Source organism: Syngnathus acus, chromosome 10 (genome assembly GCF_901709675.1).
Source record: "Syngnathus acus chromosome 10, fSynAcu1.2, whole genome shotgun sequence".
NCBI classification, from domain to species: domain Eukaryota; kingdom Metazoa; phylum Chordata; class Actinopteri; order Syngnathiformes; family Syngnathidae; genus Syngnathus; species Syngnathus acus.
This window is the reverse complement of record NC_051095.1, coordinates 7,613,348-7,629,325: the sequence shown is the minus strand read 5'-3', so window position 1 is coordinate 7,629,325 and position 15,978 is coordinate 7,613,348. Positions and strand designations below refer to the sequence as shown.

Below are 15,978 nucleotides of genomic sequence, written 5' to 3'. Positions count from 1 at the left end.
CACTTGTATACGGCTGCCAGATGCAGCATGACTTCTGCTTTCTTACTGACGAGTTTCTCCCCCCCCCCCTCTTCTTCTGGTCATCAAAGAACAGTGATTCCCAACCACTGGGCTGTGGGAAATGATCAAATTTGACTCCGTTGGATGGAGATTTTTTTTAAAATTTGCTACAAGTATTGAATCTTTGTTCATCTTCTCTGCGAGTGACGTACATAAAAGCGGACAACCCTGCTGCAAATTACTCAAGTAATTGATCCCCACCTTATTTCACTCAGTAAGGACTTTAGTGGCATCTAATAAATGGACATTGTGCTAAACAGGCCTGTGTTTCAGCCCGAGGAAATCAATAAATTAAGATGAGTCATGATTTTCATATCTGTATACATATTGTGACACTTTTTGCAATTAAAATGTGCCTTGGATGAAAGGTTGGGAATCGCCGGACTGAGACAACAAGCGCGCATGGCATGAAAATGATCTGAAAAGTGCAGACGAATGTTGACAGTGCGGGCTTTCCTTTCTGTTTGCGTCTGCTAATCTGCAGTGTTTGTTCTTCTCCTTTCCAGAATGCCTGACGTCCAACACGAGCGATAGTGAAAGCAGTTCAAGTGAGTCTCTCGTTTGTCCTCTCTCTGCTTGGTTGACACGTTGCAAGGTTTGAGGGTTGGCTCCGAGCCCCCCCACGAGTTGACGCCACACCTTTCTATCATCTTGAAATGAAAGGACAGAGAGTGGAGACGCAACAAAACGCACCATCTGTCCCACGAGGGATCAAAAGTTTTCGGCTTGTCCGCAGTGCGATAGCGGCCATCTGATGACTTGATTTGTGTTTTTGGTGTGTTTTTTCCCCATGATCGCAGAGGGCCAGGAAGACACAATCCTCTCCTACGAGCCTGTCATTCGACAAGAAAGTAAGTCTTCTTTGAGTGTTGTTGGAATTATATGGAGTTTTGTTAATCTGGTTCACCTCATCTGGCAGAGTTCAGATAGCAGTCTTGTCTCAGACAAAGTTATCTGGTTTTGTTGGTGGCTCAAACGACTAGAGAAATGGCCCTTGGAAACAGCCTTCGCCTTTAAAAACAATTCTAATTAACCGACAATTTATAGGTTCTGTGATTAAGCCGTTGCCGTTTGTGTTGGTTTTGCCTCCAGTACACTACACAAGACCCGTGATCATTCTGGGCCCCATGAAGGACCGCGTCAACGATGACCTCATCTCCGAGTTCCCACACAAGTTTGGCTCCTGCGTACCCCGTGAGTTGCGTACGCATGCTCACAAACACCACGACCCCCCCAACAAAGGGCTCCAAACAAGCCCGCCCGCCTGCCTGCCTTTCTGTCCACCAGACACGACTCGTCCGAGGCGAGAGAACGAGATGGACGGTCAGGACTACCACTTTGTAGGATCGCGCGAGCAAATGGAAAAAGACATCCAGGACAATAAGTTCATCGAGGCGGGACAGTTCAACGAGAACCTCTATGGGACCAGCATCCTGTCCGTCAGAACTGTGGCTGAAAGGGTACGATCGGGCACTAGCACAAACGTCAGTAGAAATGCTCTTAGTACCGGTACAATCGTCTTGGTCACCACAAGTAAGACAATTCTTGGTGCTAGACAAAATCTTACTTCAAATTATGTTTTTTGTAGTATTATGGATTTGTCAACTAGTGCACCCACCGTTAGCTTCACAAAGTGAAATTTGGCAGTTCAACAATGCTGCATCGTCGTCCTATTAATGGGCAGAAATAATCTTAAAGAACGGATGTTAAGCTGGATGCCAAATGTGGTGTTCCATGACCTTGCCTAAGTGTTCACGTGTGTGTGGTCCTGCTCAGGGGAAGCACTGCATCCTGGATGTGTCGGGCAACGCCATCAAACGACTGCAGCAAGCACAACTTTACCCTATCGCCATCTTTATTAAACCAAAATCCATCGAAGCCCTCATGTAAGTGTTTCACGTCAATTTATCGCAATTGCCTCGGCCGATGCTAATTTCCCGTCCAACTTGGTAACGTCTCGTGCACCGCAGGGAAATGAACAAGCGGCAGACGTACGAGCAGGCCAACAAAGTGTTCGACAAGGCCGTCAAGCTGGAGCAAGACTTCGGGGAGTTTTTCACAGGTAACATCCGCTCTCACTCCCACCAAACTTGGAATCCCAGAGGTAGGTTGGCTCGATCGGATGTAACCCTATGGCGGCATGTGCGTGCAGCAATTGTCCAGGGCGACTCGCTAGAGGAAATCTACAACAAAATTAAGCTGATCATCGAGGAGCAGTCGGGCCCGTACATCTGGATCCCCTCCCCAGAGAAGCTCTGAGCTTCCCGTCCGCCATCACACCGGCCTCACCTCGCATCGCTGCAGAGTCCCGGAAACCCCCCCCCCCCATACCTAATTGGCCCCCGCCACTCACCTCTTTTTACAGCTATGTTCCATATAAAGTTTAGTGTCATCATTCTGTTACTCTCTAAATGGAAACAAAAGCAAAGTCTTATCACCATTAATTATTGTGACTGTGCACCCCCTGCATGAGTTTCTCTACGCCATCCATTACAAACTGTAAGGGAAAGCCGTCTTTTGGAGGGGGGGGTCATACAAAAAAACAAAATTGCTCCTTTTTGTCAACAAACAGAAGACGGGAAGGAATGTTTTCATGAAGAAAGAGAGAGAGAGGAGTTGCAGGGAAACAGAGACAAATCACACCGCGTCAGAACACTTTGTAAATTTTCATCCAATCACATTGAAAAAAGACAACACACAAAGACGAGACCTTTTGGGTTAATTGTTTTTTTTGTTTTTGTTTTTTTCCTCTCCCCCAAAAGTGACTGGTTGAACAGAGCCCTACTGACGGTACTGTTGTTTCTAGGGAATTATTTATCTCCACTGGAAGAATCCCTACATTTATATTATGACATCACAAGATGAATAAAATCCTACAGAGATTTTATTATACATATAAATATATAAATAAATATATGAATATATATATATATATGAGCGAGAGCGCGTGTGAAAGAAAAACAAGTTTTACACTTCACTAGAATGGTCCATTTAGAGGGCTTCTTAGATTCTTTTACTTTAGCTTGTGATTTTTTTTGTAAGAGCTACTCTTGTGTCAAGGTGGGCTGCGGGGGGTGGGGGGTAGAGATGTGTAAGTGGGCTCTGCAAAACACCAATCTGCCTTACATCCAATACCGACTGACTGACGTTGTCCTCCTTTGAGTGCAATAGCGCCCCCACACCACAACCGCTAATACTACAACAATCAATTCAATAATTAGAATTTACTGGACCCTGACAACCTATATCTCTCCACCCCCCAACTAAAGAGTGTGAAGCTGCAGACCACCCCCTTACACGCTCTGCCTTCCAAAGGAGTTTTTTTGTTTTGTTTTTCTGGTTTACTGGTCACACGGTACTGTCCTATCTGCTGCCATGGCGGCAGCCTTATAACGGGTAGAACAAGACAACAATTGTATTGGATGTCATGCCCATTAAAAAAAAAATAATGTTTTGGATTGTCCAAAAAATACAACACTAAAGTTGAGCCTAATTAAAAGCTTTGTGTTATCTATATGAATTATTTATCATGTGCTTACACCACTGTGTATGGGATGGGGTTTAAAAAAAGGGAAAAACAGAGCTCTTTGGGTTTGGGCTGAGCTCAGGAATCTCAAACGTAAGGTGACTCGGACCCCCCCCCCCCCCCCCCCCAACCCCCCCCCCCCCCCCCCCCACAACAAGGACGCCCGTGCGCACGCAAACTTCTTATCATAAAGCTCAACTGTGAAAGGGATCTCTTCCTCAGAGAGCCTAACCCCAACAGGAAGTGCCAACTCGGACCTCTCTGCCTCCCCCCACCCCCTCCGGTTTTCTTCTGTTCTCCCTTACCAGACAAGCATCTGTCATTACCTGTGTCTCAACCCCCTCCGCCGAGTTCAGGGAATAACTGAATGGAACACAGCCATCTATAAACTTTGCAGACTGTTTCGAAGGGTGTGCTAGCTGTACAATGTAAATAACCCTCCCTCCCCGACTTACATTTCTTCAGCGTATAAACCCTGCCCCTCCCTCACTTTTGCTCCATGCATGTGTGATTCAAACTGGGACAGAATATGTTTTATAGACTACAATTGTCAGGTAAGTCAAGTTTGAAGCTATCATTTCTAAACAGGTCAGCAACAAAAAAAAAACAAAGCGCTGTTGTTGTTGCTCTTAGTGTACGTATGCCTACGTGGCACACTTAGCCAGGCAGTGTGTGTGTTTGGGGGGGCTCTTAGATGTCAATACTTGTGGAATGTGTCCTGGTGCACAGAATGAATACATCTATATGACATAAATATACTACATACGCTACTCAAAAAGTTTGGGATATCAGGGTGAAGGGCAAAAATCTCAAGATGAGCCGAGAATGTACATTAGTTACAAATTTGTGTAGTTCATTTTAACATTTAATATCCTGTTTTTATAGTTACATTTTTTTTTTACCTGATCCATACTTGCTTCATTTTATGTTCGTAAGCATAGATGCACATGCACTGATATTTAAAGTGCACCCGACTCAAGTGTGTCACTGCATTTCTGTGTGAGCCAACAGCTTACTTTTAGCCAAAGTTCCTTGAATTACAATCGTATTTAATATTTTGTTAGATGAACAAATCACTTGATAAAATTACTTGCCAGGGCTGGACAATTAAAACAATAATAATCACGCTGTAATGTTTTATTCTTTCGTAAAAAACGTTTTGTTCATCCCATGGTTTGGTCTGAGACAATGATGTCAAGGCTTCAACCAGGATGTTCTCAGATAAAGTGGCCACAGATCTGTCTTCATCGGGTTGTGAGAGAATAGCGGCATTGCGGAAACCCATTTCAAACACATTCTAGGTTCGTGTTGCAATTTTACGGCAACGCCCGATCCCCCATACTTTTTGCACCGTCATTCTTAAAAGATGGGAGTGGAAATCTGAGCCGACTGTTAACGAAAAAGCGCTTGCGTTACTCTAGACCTCAGTCAGCCATGTCCAAGCCCAAAGAATTCACTCTTTCCATTTTAAGGCCATGATGTGGGGGGAGGGGGGGATCAATATAGTCACCTGAGCGTGCATATTATTGACAAGGCTGACTAACGGTGATGTCGTTCGATTTACTTTTGGGGGGGGGGGGGGCTGTTCTGTTTATGGCACATGGGTGCAGTAAGTGCTTGCAAACATGAAGCCTTTTGATTGTACAGTCCAGTCGTCTCCTTGGTGCGGCCACAGGTGGTTTACGGCCTGTTAGGACGCTCGGGGCCCAATCGGTCTTCCCTGTCCTAGTCACTTGGGGAATGCCATTCTGTTATATAGTATATGAATAGAAAAGAAGTATTTTTCTTTGGGCTTTTAATTTTTTTTTTTTTTGGGGTGGGGGGGGGTCTACTTGAAAAGAGTTTATTTGTTTGGAAATAAAATATGTGACTCAGTTATGACTTGGGCAAGTTTGTTATTACATCTTTTGTTTTGTGGCCTGCCAGAGCAAATTAACTGCCCCTTCTTTGCGGATTATTTTTTTCAGTTTGGCAGAAAATCTGGAATCACTATTGCCTTTTTAACCGCAACACTATTTTAAAGATATTTCCCTTTTTTCCCCACCAAAACAATTCATGAATTTGTTTTTCAATACATTGGACATGATAACTGCTGAAAATTATGCACTTTTCAATTGATGCAATCTTGTGCTCAACTGTTTTTTGGTGCACTGGCCTGTTTCCCATCCTAATTACCCAAATTTCTAGCTTTGCCCAGTGATGAGAAATATTTATTTCAAATCTCTGAGGAATCCAACACATTTCCCCACCTTTTTTGTGTGTCATATTGCCTCTTGCATGATAAAGTATCAAATTGGGGGGATGTACGTAATCTTTTTTAAATTAACAAGATCTTGGATACTTTGAGCTGGAAGTGACAAAGGACTAAGCGCAAATGTGTTTTTTATTGTTTTTGTGCCAATAGTATACATGTTTTCATGTTTCTGCAATCTTCCAATATACACAAAAACTATTATTTAATAAAATCTCGTTTTCAAAAGCTCCAACACTGCGGGTCACATTGACCCATGATATTTTTGAAGAGATTAATTTAGGTTCATTCATAAATAACCGCAAAATTAATTTTAATACCTTGTTCTTTTCCAAACCAAATTCTCAATTAGCATACCTCTGTTGTTACCTTTCAAAAACAAACATGGCCCTTGTGTCCAACAATGTATTTTTATCCTCAGGGCGTAGAACATCGGGATAGGTGTCGCGCAACAAATTTTGTAACAGTTAACATAAATGTGACTAACCAGAGTGCTTATTCTTTCATGAATAAAGTGTTTTTCTTTGCGCCATCCAGACGGTCCGGGATTTTGCTGTAGAGCTGGGACATCTGTGGACATACAGTACAGTCAGGTCCATCAATAATTGAGACTTTTTTGAGGCCACAGTTAGCATCTTTTGGGCTCTGAACGCCACCACTCTGGGTTGGCAACACAACAAACGAGATGCACTTTCGCGGCAGACTTTCAGCTTTTGTTTGAGGGCATTGACATTCAAAGAAAATAATAAAAAAAAAAAGAATTGGCCACTGTCTTTGGCTATCGTCCCTACACATTCAGCAAGTCAAATGTATACTCAATGCCATTGAGTCAATGGGATTCAGATCAGGCGACTCACTTGGCTGGCGCATAATAATGTACTTCTTTGCCTTCTAAATCTTGTTGGTTGCTTTCACAGTGCAGTTTGGGTTATTGTCGATCTATCTGCATTGCGTAGCGCTGTCCGAGTTCTGAAGCATTTTTGCCGATCACGAGCAGACGATGGCATTCCGGAAACACTTTGGAATTCATTGTGCTGCTTATTCCATTGGTAGCCACGCCATCTCATAAAAGCTGAAAGTCTGCATTCAAAGCACATCTTTTGTTTGATTTGAAAACAATTCTGATTGTGTTTAGAAACAAAAAGATGACAAATCCATTCATGTGATGTATTGACTCTAAGGGCTTGTATTTCAAAGCAATAGGATAATGCTATGCTATTTGTGTTAATTTCTCAGCCTGAGGTGGTGCCCCCCGCCCCCACCTGCGTCTTGTAGCTGTCTTGCAGGGGTCCCAAGTGGTGCACGAAGCTCATGGCCAACATGGACCACTTCTCCGCCTCCACGTAGCGCGCCAGGCTGTAGAGCAGGATGCCCGTGTTCCAGGCGCGGGTCAGCAGCCACATGATCTGCGTCTCCGGAAAGCTGTCCGGCTACAGGAAAGATCCAGAAAAGAGCCAGATGGGAGAAGATTTGAAGCGTCATTAAAGTGAGTGGCAACTCCTTTCAAAAGGCCCCGGGCCTCTGTCGCTATTCACACAATTCTTGCCGCTCGCTCGGAGTTGCGGCTGGTGCAATGAAAAGGGGGGAAATGTGCAATCCCACTGATAATTTGCCGCCTCTTTCAAACTTGGCAGGAAGGGGGTGGTGAATGGAAACATCTGCTAATTCAGCGGTTCGGTTGCAAACTCATGCTTGGTTGTGACGGTAAAACCGCATCAGTAAATGTGTCATTCGCTCAGAGGGGAACGGATGGTATGCCCAGAAAAATTGCATAGAAAGCGACTTTGGTTTTAAGAACGTGGACGGAAGAAAATACTAATGGTGTTCTAAAGTGGGTAGTCGGGAGTAGCCACAAATATTTGACCGTGGTATGACTTGGAAAAAGTCAAATTAAAACGGTCCTAACAATGACTTGAGTAAAAAAAAAACTACTACTTAAGTATTGAGTATACTACTACTAAAGTATTGAGTAACTGGCAAGCAACTTCTGATTATCAAAGCGACTATCTTGACCAACATGTAGTAGAATAGGTTGAAATGAAGGCAAATTTGGCCACAAGAATCTTTTTGTTTATACAGACAGATTTGATGTTCTAAAGCGAAAGGCTCAGCAAAACAAAGCAATTCGGTCCGCTTCAGGAAACTGCTGGAGTCCTTTTCAGCGAATAAAACAAGGCAAAGTATTTAAGATTTAAAACGACACACACCTAAAAGATATATATATATATATATTTTTTTTTTAGTTTCCTCAGTGTTGTTATAGACTAGTTTAAAAAAATGTCTTGTTAGATGTTTCAACTAAGTTAAATCCATGTGAAAAGGCTAAACAGTTTAAATGTGTTGAGTAAATCTACCTCTGAATCTTCTCATTTCATTCCAAGGGCAATGAAGAATCGTATCAATGTGAAGCGGATTGTTCTGGTTGTCTTGTACTCTAGACAGAAACATGTTGTGGGCGGAGGCGGCGCGCTGACTCACGGCGGCGGCGATGATGGCCAGCGCCTCCTCGTAGTAGTCCCAGGCCTCGTGCAGCAGGCGGGTATCCATTTGGGACGCGCTGCTGGGCAGGGAAAGCTTGATGAGGCTGTGGATGCACTTGCTAAGGAGGAAACTAAGAGTGAGTGACGCCAATTCACTTAGGGGGACGCTGCGCACTGAGTGGCGGCGACCATGCCTGCACTGCGCCGGGTCCTCCTGAGGTTGTTTCTTGTGAATAGACAGCGCCACCCTCAGGGCCTTCTTGCATAGCAGAGGGAAGTGGGCTGGAGGCTCCATGGCTAATGCTGCAGGTGCATGACAATGTACTGCTGAGTTCGACAACCGCCAGGTCTCTTTGCAGACTAATTTGAACCCTGATTCACACTGCATCAAAGGTGACATGCTATTTCAATTTCTGTATGAACAGAAGGGGTATGAATTTCAAGCTGTTTGACAAGAAATGACCCTGGTGACTCAAATGCGCTGAACGTTACCGAAAGCAAGGTGATCATTTTCCTGTCACAGAAGTATTCATTGGCGTTTGACGCTAAGCATGTGCATCTGAGCCACAAACATTTTGAGATGACATTTTAAGGCCACACCCCCAACCTTGCTTCTTTGTTGTTGTTTTCACCTGCAATGGTCTGCAGTAGTTTGAGCTCCACATTGTCCTGCTCCAGGATGGTGTCCAAGACGCTGGCCACTTTGGGGTCGTTGAGTTTGGCGCGTGCCTCAAACTCATAGAGCAGCAGAAGCGTGTCTGTTGGATCCTGCGGGCAACTTCCTGTACATGAGAAAATTCATCGCCTCCACTTAGTAGTGACTTTCGGTTCCAACTATGCAAACGTGTATGCTACCTGTTGCCTTTAGGGTTTTCCCCACCTCTGCACATAACGCAATGTGCTCCAGCGCCTGACTGAGATCTTGTGTCTGTAAAGCAGAAGGAAGCGCTCGCTGACATAAGATTCACGTGACGACCTGGCGCACTAACCCGGCCGGCGTGAGGAGCGGCCCTGTAGAACTGAAGAGCGGCGGCAACGGCCATGAGCAAAGACATCTTCTGGGCCGTGAGAATGACGCACTCGGGATGACACATCTGGCACAGCTGGACAGAAGCACATGAGAATCCTGCTTGGTTATTACTCAGTGGACACAAATTGGGTGAGTGCAAATGCTGCATTTTCTTCGACACCGCCAGGGAGGCATCTTGCATCATACATTACAACAGCTGTTTCTAGACATTGCTATATTGTTTATTAGCATTCTACGTAGAGACCACAATAATAAACTTGATGTGAAAGAGCATTTTAGTCATCCTGAACCCCGGCGGCGGCCACTCTTACCTGGTAAGAAAGCAGAAAGAAATCCCGCATTCTGTCCGGGTTGCTCTCACACTGCAGTGCTGCATTCCAAGCTACAATCAAAACAAAAAAATTGATTCGAAACGTTTGTGGTCAGATTGCGCCAAACCGAGGAGGAATCTTGGCTACCGATTTTCCTGAACCAGTTGGCTTCTTCCGTGCGCTGTTCGGCTGTCAAGCACAGCCGTTGTGGAAGCTTCTGCAGCGCTGCGTTGACGGCAGACAAAAACATTTGCAGCTTATGATGGGGCTAAAGACAAGACGAATATTCACACGCAGCATACCCATCTTTAAATAAGGCAGCAGCGCGTCCGCATTGTCGTTCCTGCAGAGAAGTCTCAAAAGTGAATTTGACGTTTGGAATCAACATTTTCAGTTTGTACCTTTTCTCATCATTGGGGGCTTCTATGGCCGTGAGTGCGAGTCGAACCAGACACCTGGAAAAAGAGCAATAATCTTTAATAATCAACTGTCTCTAATTTGAATGTCTTTTCCAAATCTGTTTTTTTTAAGGGGAGGAAATATTGCTATGTGGATTAGGTGTGGAAGTGTAGAAAAGCATTAACTCACTGAGAGATGCCATTCAAAGATGGACAAGGCTTTCACTTTTATAAAAAAAAAGAAATGTCCTCTCCCTATCCTTGCATTGATTTTAAGACAGCAACGTGTCTGCTGACTACAAAGTCGACAGACTCCGGGTTCACTTGTTTTATATTTTGTCGCTGTTCTCAAAGGTCTTCGAGCCATTTGGGATGCAATAAATAGAATGATGAGCTGACAAAACTGTTCGATCATGCAAAATAAATCTGCACGCACATACTGTACTCTCGAAGCTGACCTGTTCCTTCTACTCTAAAGCATTACAGGGATTCATTAGAAACAAAACACACTGACTAAAATGTATTTGATTTGCTTTTTTCTCCCCTCATTTTCACCAACCTGAGAGCCTTCAGAACCAGAGCTTCATCTTTGGAGGTTTCACACAAATTTTCCAGGACCTTCATGGCCATGTCATTCTGTTTATTCTGTCACAAGAAGCAAAACATATTTTTAAGCCCCAAGCAGATTCAACACACACACACACAAAGACATTGGATACCTCCAAGGCCATCTGAGCGGCCTGGCAGAGGAGGCTGGATGTGGCGTTCTCGGACAAGGGTCCGGCCTCTTTGAGATCCTTGGACAGAAGCGCCATCCTGTTCACTGCCTTGGCCGCTAATTCGCACACAGGTAGGGCTGATTACAATCTGATAACATCAAGGGAATGGGAGCAGATGTTCCACAGAGCCACCTCTCTCCACATCGTCGTCGTGCATCGCTATCTTGTAAATACTGAATTGCGTGAAAATGCTGTCAGGGTCGCAGCGTTCCGCCTCATTCACGGCTTCTTTGGCCTGAGGAAGACACAGAAGAGTCAAAATTCAACAAATGAATTAAAACGAGTCTTCCTACCTTTTCCAGCTGCTTCAGTTGCATGAAGCAGAAAGCTCTGTTCCTCTGCAATTTGGCCAAGTTGGAGTCTATCCCTCCAACCTGGAAGAAACTCAGGGAGTAGTTGTACCACTCCAGTGCCTCGGAGTAGTCGTCTGCCTAGAAACAGCAGTTCAATGTTATGCAACTTCATTCTGCCAAGTTGTTAGGGTTCGCTTAGGTCTTTATGAAATTAGTTTTGAAACTAACATGACAGTTTGTGTGTCTCGGGGCATTACGGAATTGTTTTTGTGTGCATGCGTATCTGTTTGTGCCCTTGACACCATCCCCACAAATCTACTGTAAGTACAACAATGTTGGTACCTCAACATATTTTGCTGCTTGATCCCACAACATTGCGTGGAGGCTTATGAGGTCCTGCGGTGCCACCTTTGTTCCCGAGGAATGCGCTGTGTGGGCGCAAGTCCCAACACTTGTTATGTTTTGGTACAGGTAATCAGTTAATACATGGAAAATGATGCTCGGCACCGGTGATGAGGTCCTCTATCTTCTGCTTGCCCAGCAGCTTTTTGTCTCTGTGCAGCAGGAGCTCGACGTGCAGGACGAGAGTGGTTCCCAAGGCGGGAGATGACTCAAACTGCTGACAGGCACGATTTAAAAGGTCTAACGCTGGCGCTTCTCTGGGAGAAGAAATGGACAGACACCACAGCATTCATTTTATATTGTTAATATCCAGGTAAAAAAAACATTTGTGTATGTACCTGCTTTCAGACAGGAGGAGCTTGACTGTAGTGAGGCAAACTTGAAGTGAAACGTCAGATTGTAGCATCTCATCCAGACCTGCCAACGCGTTTCAGTCCAACTACTTAAATCTCAAGAGGGAGTGTTTTGAGATAAAATGGCAGGCAGGACTTTTTTTCATGAATGGACTTACCCGCTGTGATGCTTTCATCAGAGGCCCCCGATCTCAGGAGTATTTTGATCTTTAAAAAGAGCCCGGAGGCGCTCACACATTCCTGACAAAATTGGCACACTGCTTACACGCTGCTGTTTTTTTTTTTTTTTTATATGTTATACCTTCATTTTCACATCTGACCTTGTTGGCTAAATCCACGGCATTAAGGGCCTCTTTGTGAAACCTCTGAACGTCCCAGTCCAGATAAGCAGTGGCCAGCAGACGCAAAATCTTGGCCTGAAGACGGTCCAAATGAAACACATTCTTTCTTGTTTGTATTGTTGCTGACACAACTCGTACAAATTATTAAGCAGGTTGAAACAAAACCATTAAGGAGTGTTGTAAAAATCTCCTCAGTGCCAAAGTACTGCGACAGGTTGCATCAAAATTGAAAGTCTGGACGATTTCAAGGCAGAAACAAGACTTTGAACCCCCAAGTTGGAATTTTGGGAATGACTTTCATTCATTCATTCATTCATTCATTCATCCGCTTCAACGTTGTGTACAAGCAAGGACACGATTGTCTTCTTACCTGAATCTGGGCTTCAGGACCATATTTCTCATGAATCTTGCTGATATCATAGCTCTGCCTAAAGAAACACACAGAAAAAGAATACCTCAAACCATTTTCTGCTGCGTGGTGTACGTACCTGTACACACTCATCTCTAAGACATGATTCTAAGTACCGTAACCAGAAGGTACAGTCTTCAAACTTTTGATCGTGGTAGCCGTCAATTCCAAAGTTGTAGCACATTATGGACAGGAAACTCGTCTGCGACGATGAGAGAAAACACAGAACTCATCCCTTCACTAATCCTTCCTGCAGAACATTTCCCTGGGATATTTGTTGCCATAACTGCACTGTTTTCCCCATTTTTATTCATTATTATTATTTATTCATTGCTATTCAATTCCATTGTTCAAAATCCATTTTACAGACAGTATTTCATATACGGGCCTTTTTCTTTTATGAATGACAAAGTGCATCATACACGCGGATTGAAATTTTTTTTCACCTCACTCGAGCGACGGAGCATCTGAGAAATGTCTTTTCTGTAATTGAAAGTGGATTCTATTGTACCTGAGCGGGTAGGCGAAGCAGCATGTCTTTGCAACGTTGCACATAGGCCACAGCTTCTTGGTGACTCCCTTGAATGATAGCCTGCAAGGAACACAGATGGGCAGTGTTCAAAATCACCACTACTACTACTACTACTACGTCGGGAATTTGCAACATTGCTAAACAAATTTTCAAATGGGCTAATAAGTTGCAAATATATACCGTGTAGTAAGTGAAGAAGGTGCAATAAAGTGACGATGGAATCAATGATGAATCTAAGTTTGGCGTTAATTTCATGAATACGACAAGAGTATTCAAAGGGACATTTGACTTTGATTTTATTCTAAACTATATCATGAGTTCACCATATTGTAGTCCACCAAAATAAAAAATTGGTAGATCGTAAGGAACTGTGTCGCTGCGTTTCTCTAGTACTTCCTATACCCATTAACAACTTTATGATCTATAATTGTACTTGTCTGTAATTGGTAACAATGAGTGAAAATGAGTGAACGATTCTGAAACACAGTCATCTTTTCAACTTAAACGTGCACCACATCCCCATCAATCCAGTCTGGCCTGCTCATTGCTTCTCACTTGACATTTTAGCTGTCTGGCAAGTCTGTCATCACAACACCTCCGCAACTCGGTTGCCAAATCTCACAAGAACAAACGTGGACGTGTCGCCGCAGCAGCCCACCGATTCTGCCTGATAGGAGAGGATCCGCAGCAGGTCTTCCTCTCCGTCCATTATGGATGAGTCGCTGTCCGACGTGTCGCCCCCTCTGGATGTCAGCAGGGTGACTAACGTTTCCACACTCTGGACAACATGGGAAAATATGCCAAAAATCATGTGTCCACTTAGATGCCACTACTACACTGTTTAACACTGTTTAAGTTTGCATCCCCATTATGTTACATACGCAACAAAACTACACAATCATATTTTTTTTGTAGATTTTCCCTTATAATGGGTGGGGATAGGACGTATATCCCCTACAATTATCAGGAGGCTACTCTTATATCACCTCGATGGCCTGCTTGAGTAAATGGTCCGCCTTCTCTGGATTCTTGCAGTCCAACCAGGTCCTTCCAGTTCTGCACGCCATCTGTAAGAAATACAAAAAGACTGTGACTTGTTTCCTGAGCCTTTTTTTATTATTTTTGAAGCGGCCATAGGCGCTCACTCACCAGGATCTGCTTTCGGAGGGTGCCCTCTGGTGGATTAACAGGTGCACTGCAGTACATCAGGCAGCAAGCCGCTTGGCGTGCTGCAAAGTTGATAAGTCACTGTTAGCATTAATATGACAATTTCTTTTTATTTTGCGACCAAATATGCAACTCATTACTGTACCTTTGGCTTTCTGACTTGTACTGATAGACTCGCCCACATTCTTACTCACAACCCAGTTCCACAGCTGTATGGCACACTCTTCAAGCTGAAACACAAACAAATGTGAACTTCAATCTGGTTATAGACTGTATACAAGTGACAGATGCCGACCATCACGATTGAATCTACCTGTGGGTCAACAATTTTCGCATCAACCTCAAGAGAAGACACTTCAGAGAAGATGATGTCAATCGCCTCACTGAAATTTGTTTGCTGATTCTGAACAAGATCTGACACGAGGCCTGAGAACATAATCATAACACGACATATTTAGTAGTCATAGTGCATATATCACTTTCGTCAAACAGTTTGTGATGGAATGAAGAACCTTGTAGAACAAGGTCAATAGGAAATTGGACAAAAAATGTCAACTTCTTAAACTGTACATCTTTTAAATGGGCCATTCAGGGCCATTCACAATGTCTAATTAAAAAGAGTTTTCATGGTGATATCAGAGATACAAAAGCAAATTTTTAAATTCAGAGTTAATTTCACAAACTCATTAAGTCCATTTGAAATGAAACTGGCAGAGCACTTGAACATTTCGTCAAATTTGTTAACTTCAGCCAGACTTTTTGGGAGGGGGATAAAGCAGTGTTCATTTGCCAGTGGTATTCAAATATCCTTATGTTTTGTAAATTACAATAATTGTTGTGTATGGTTTGGCTGGAAAAGTACAGGGATAATTTGCAGTTCACGTCACTTTTTTTTTTTCGATCCTGATATTTTACTTTAGTTTTGGCTACGTTAGCCTAGCCTAGCCACCTGTTAGCCAGCAATGAGTTCATTCGCGAGCCGTTTCGTCCGCAATTCGTCAACAAAACTGTGTAAAAGACGACAATTTTCGTAAAGATGCTGTTTCTGTGGGATGCGTATTAGATACTTACGTGTCACAAATGAAACAAAGTTCTCCATGCTGAAGTCTCACCACCGGGAAAATGCGAGCATAAATTAGTGTTGGCTCGTGAGTGAACGATTCGTTCAGAACAACGTACGATTCGGTGAATGATTCTTTTGAACAAATCTTTTGAGTGAACCGATTCTAGGCACCTGGATTGCACATCACTAGTACAAAACAGTGCAGACGGCCATGAGTTGTCTAGGTCGAAATAGCGGACTGGTTAGTGGTACGCGCTCTTGGTCGGTAAGACTTGGGTTCGATCCCAGGTGAGAGCAAACTCCAGAGTGTTCTTTTAGTGAAAAGTGCCATACCCGCCCTGACCCCCACTTTCTGATTGGCTGGTTGATCTGTATTGGGACACTCTATTAGGTACACCGCCGTTTTCAGATGTACCTAATCACAGGTCACTTCATTAGGGAAAAATCATGGTCAAAGCTTCACGGAAAGTGAAAAGTGCCACACCCGCCCTCACCCCCACTTTCTGATTGGCTGTTTGATCTGTGACGTCACCTGGACACTCCATTCGGTACACCGCCATTTTCAAATGTACCTAATAACAGG

The 15,978-nt window shown here is 43.8% G+C and overlaps 2 protein-coding genes across 10 annotated transcripts in view; one reads left to right on the top strand and one right to left on the bottom strand.

Annotated features, from left to right (window-relative positions):
* Positions 1-3,580, top strand: part of dlg3 (discs, large homolog 3 (Drosophila)) — a 66,008-nt gene extending 62,428 nt beyond the window's left edge. For all 9 annotated transcript variants that reach the window (XM_037262519.1, XM_037262525.1, XM_037262523.1 and 6 more), the window contains 7 exons: positions 567-608; positions 861-911; positions 1,153-1,254; positions 1,348-1,520; positions 1,837-1,946; positions 2,031-2,122; positions 2,213-3,580. In XM_037262519.1, the coding sequence (XP_037118414.1) occupies positions 567-608; positions 861-911; positions 1,153-1,254; positions 1,348-1,520; positions 1,837-1,946; positions 2,031-2,122; positions 2,213-2,319 (677 nt within the window). In that variant the 3' untranslated portion in view covers positions 2,320-3,580. The remainder of the gene's footprint in view (positions 1-566; positions 609-860; positions 912-1,152; positions 1,255-1,347; positions 1,521-1,836; positions 1,947-2,030; positions 2,123-2,212) is intronic.
* An 895-nt stretch (positions 3,581-4,475) lies between these two features.
* Positions 4,476-13,499, bottom strand: tex11 (testis expressed 11). Its single transcript, XM_037262526.1, has 23 exons — positions 13,145-13,499; positions 12,750-12,835; positions 12,595-12,652; positions 12,204-12,299; positions 12,042-12,123; positions 11,869-11,947; positions 11,636-11,787; positions 11,471-11,556; positions 11,129-11,266; positions 10,968-11,070; positions 10,776-10,891; positions 10,616-10,701; positions 10,060-10,113; positions 9,961-10,001; positions 9,806-9,883; positions 9,659-9,729; positions 9,307-9,420; positions 9,173-9,245; positions 8,950-9,099; positions 8,512-8,620; positions 8,316-8,436; positions 7,100-7,267; positions 4,476-6,407 (listed from the first exon to the last, which is right to left on the bottom strand). Exons 1-23 carry the CDS (start codon positions 13,418-13,420, stop codon positions 6,333-6,335), a joined length of 2,412 nt encoding a protein of 803 aa, XP_037118421.1. The 5' UTR covers positions 13,421-13,499; the 3' UTR covers positions 4,476-6,332.
* Positions 13,500-15,978: the final 2,479 nt, after the last annotated feature.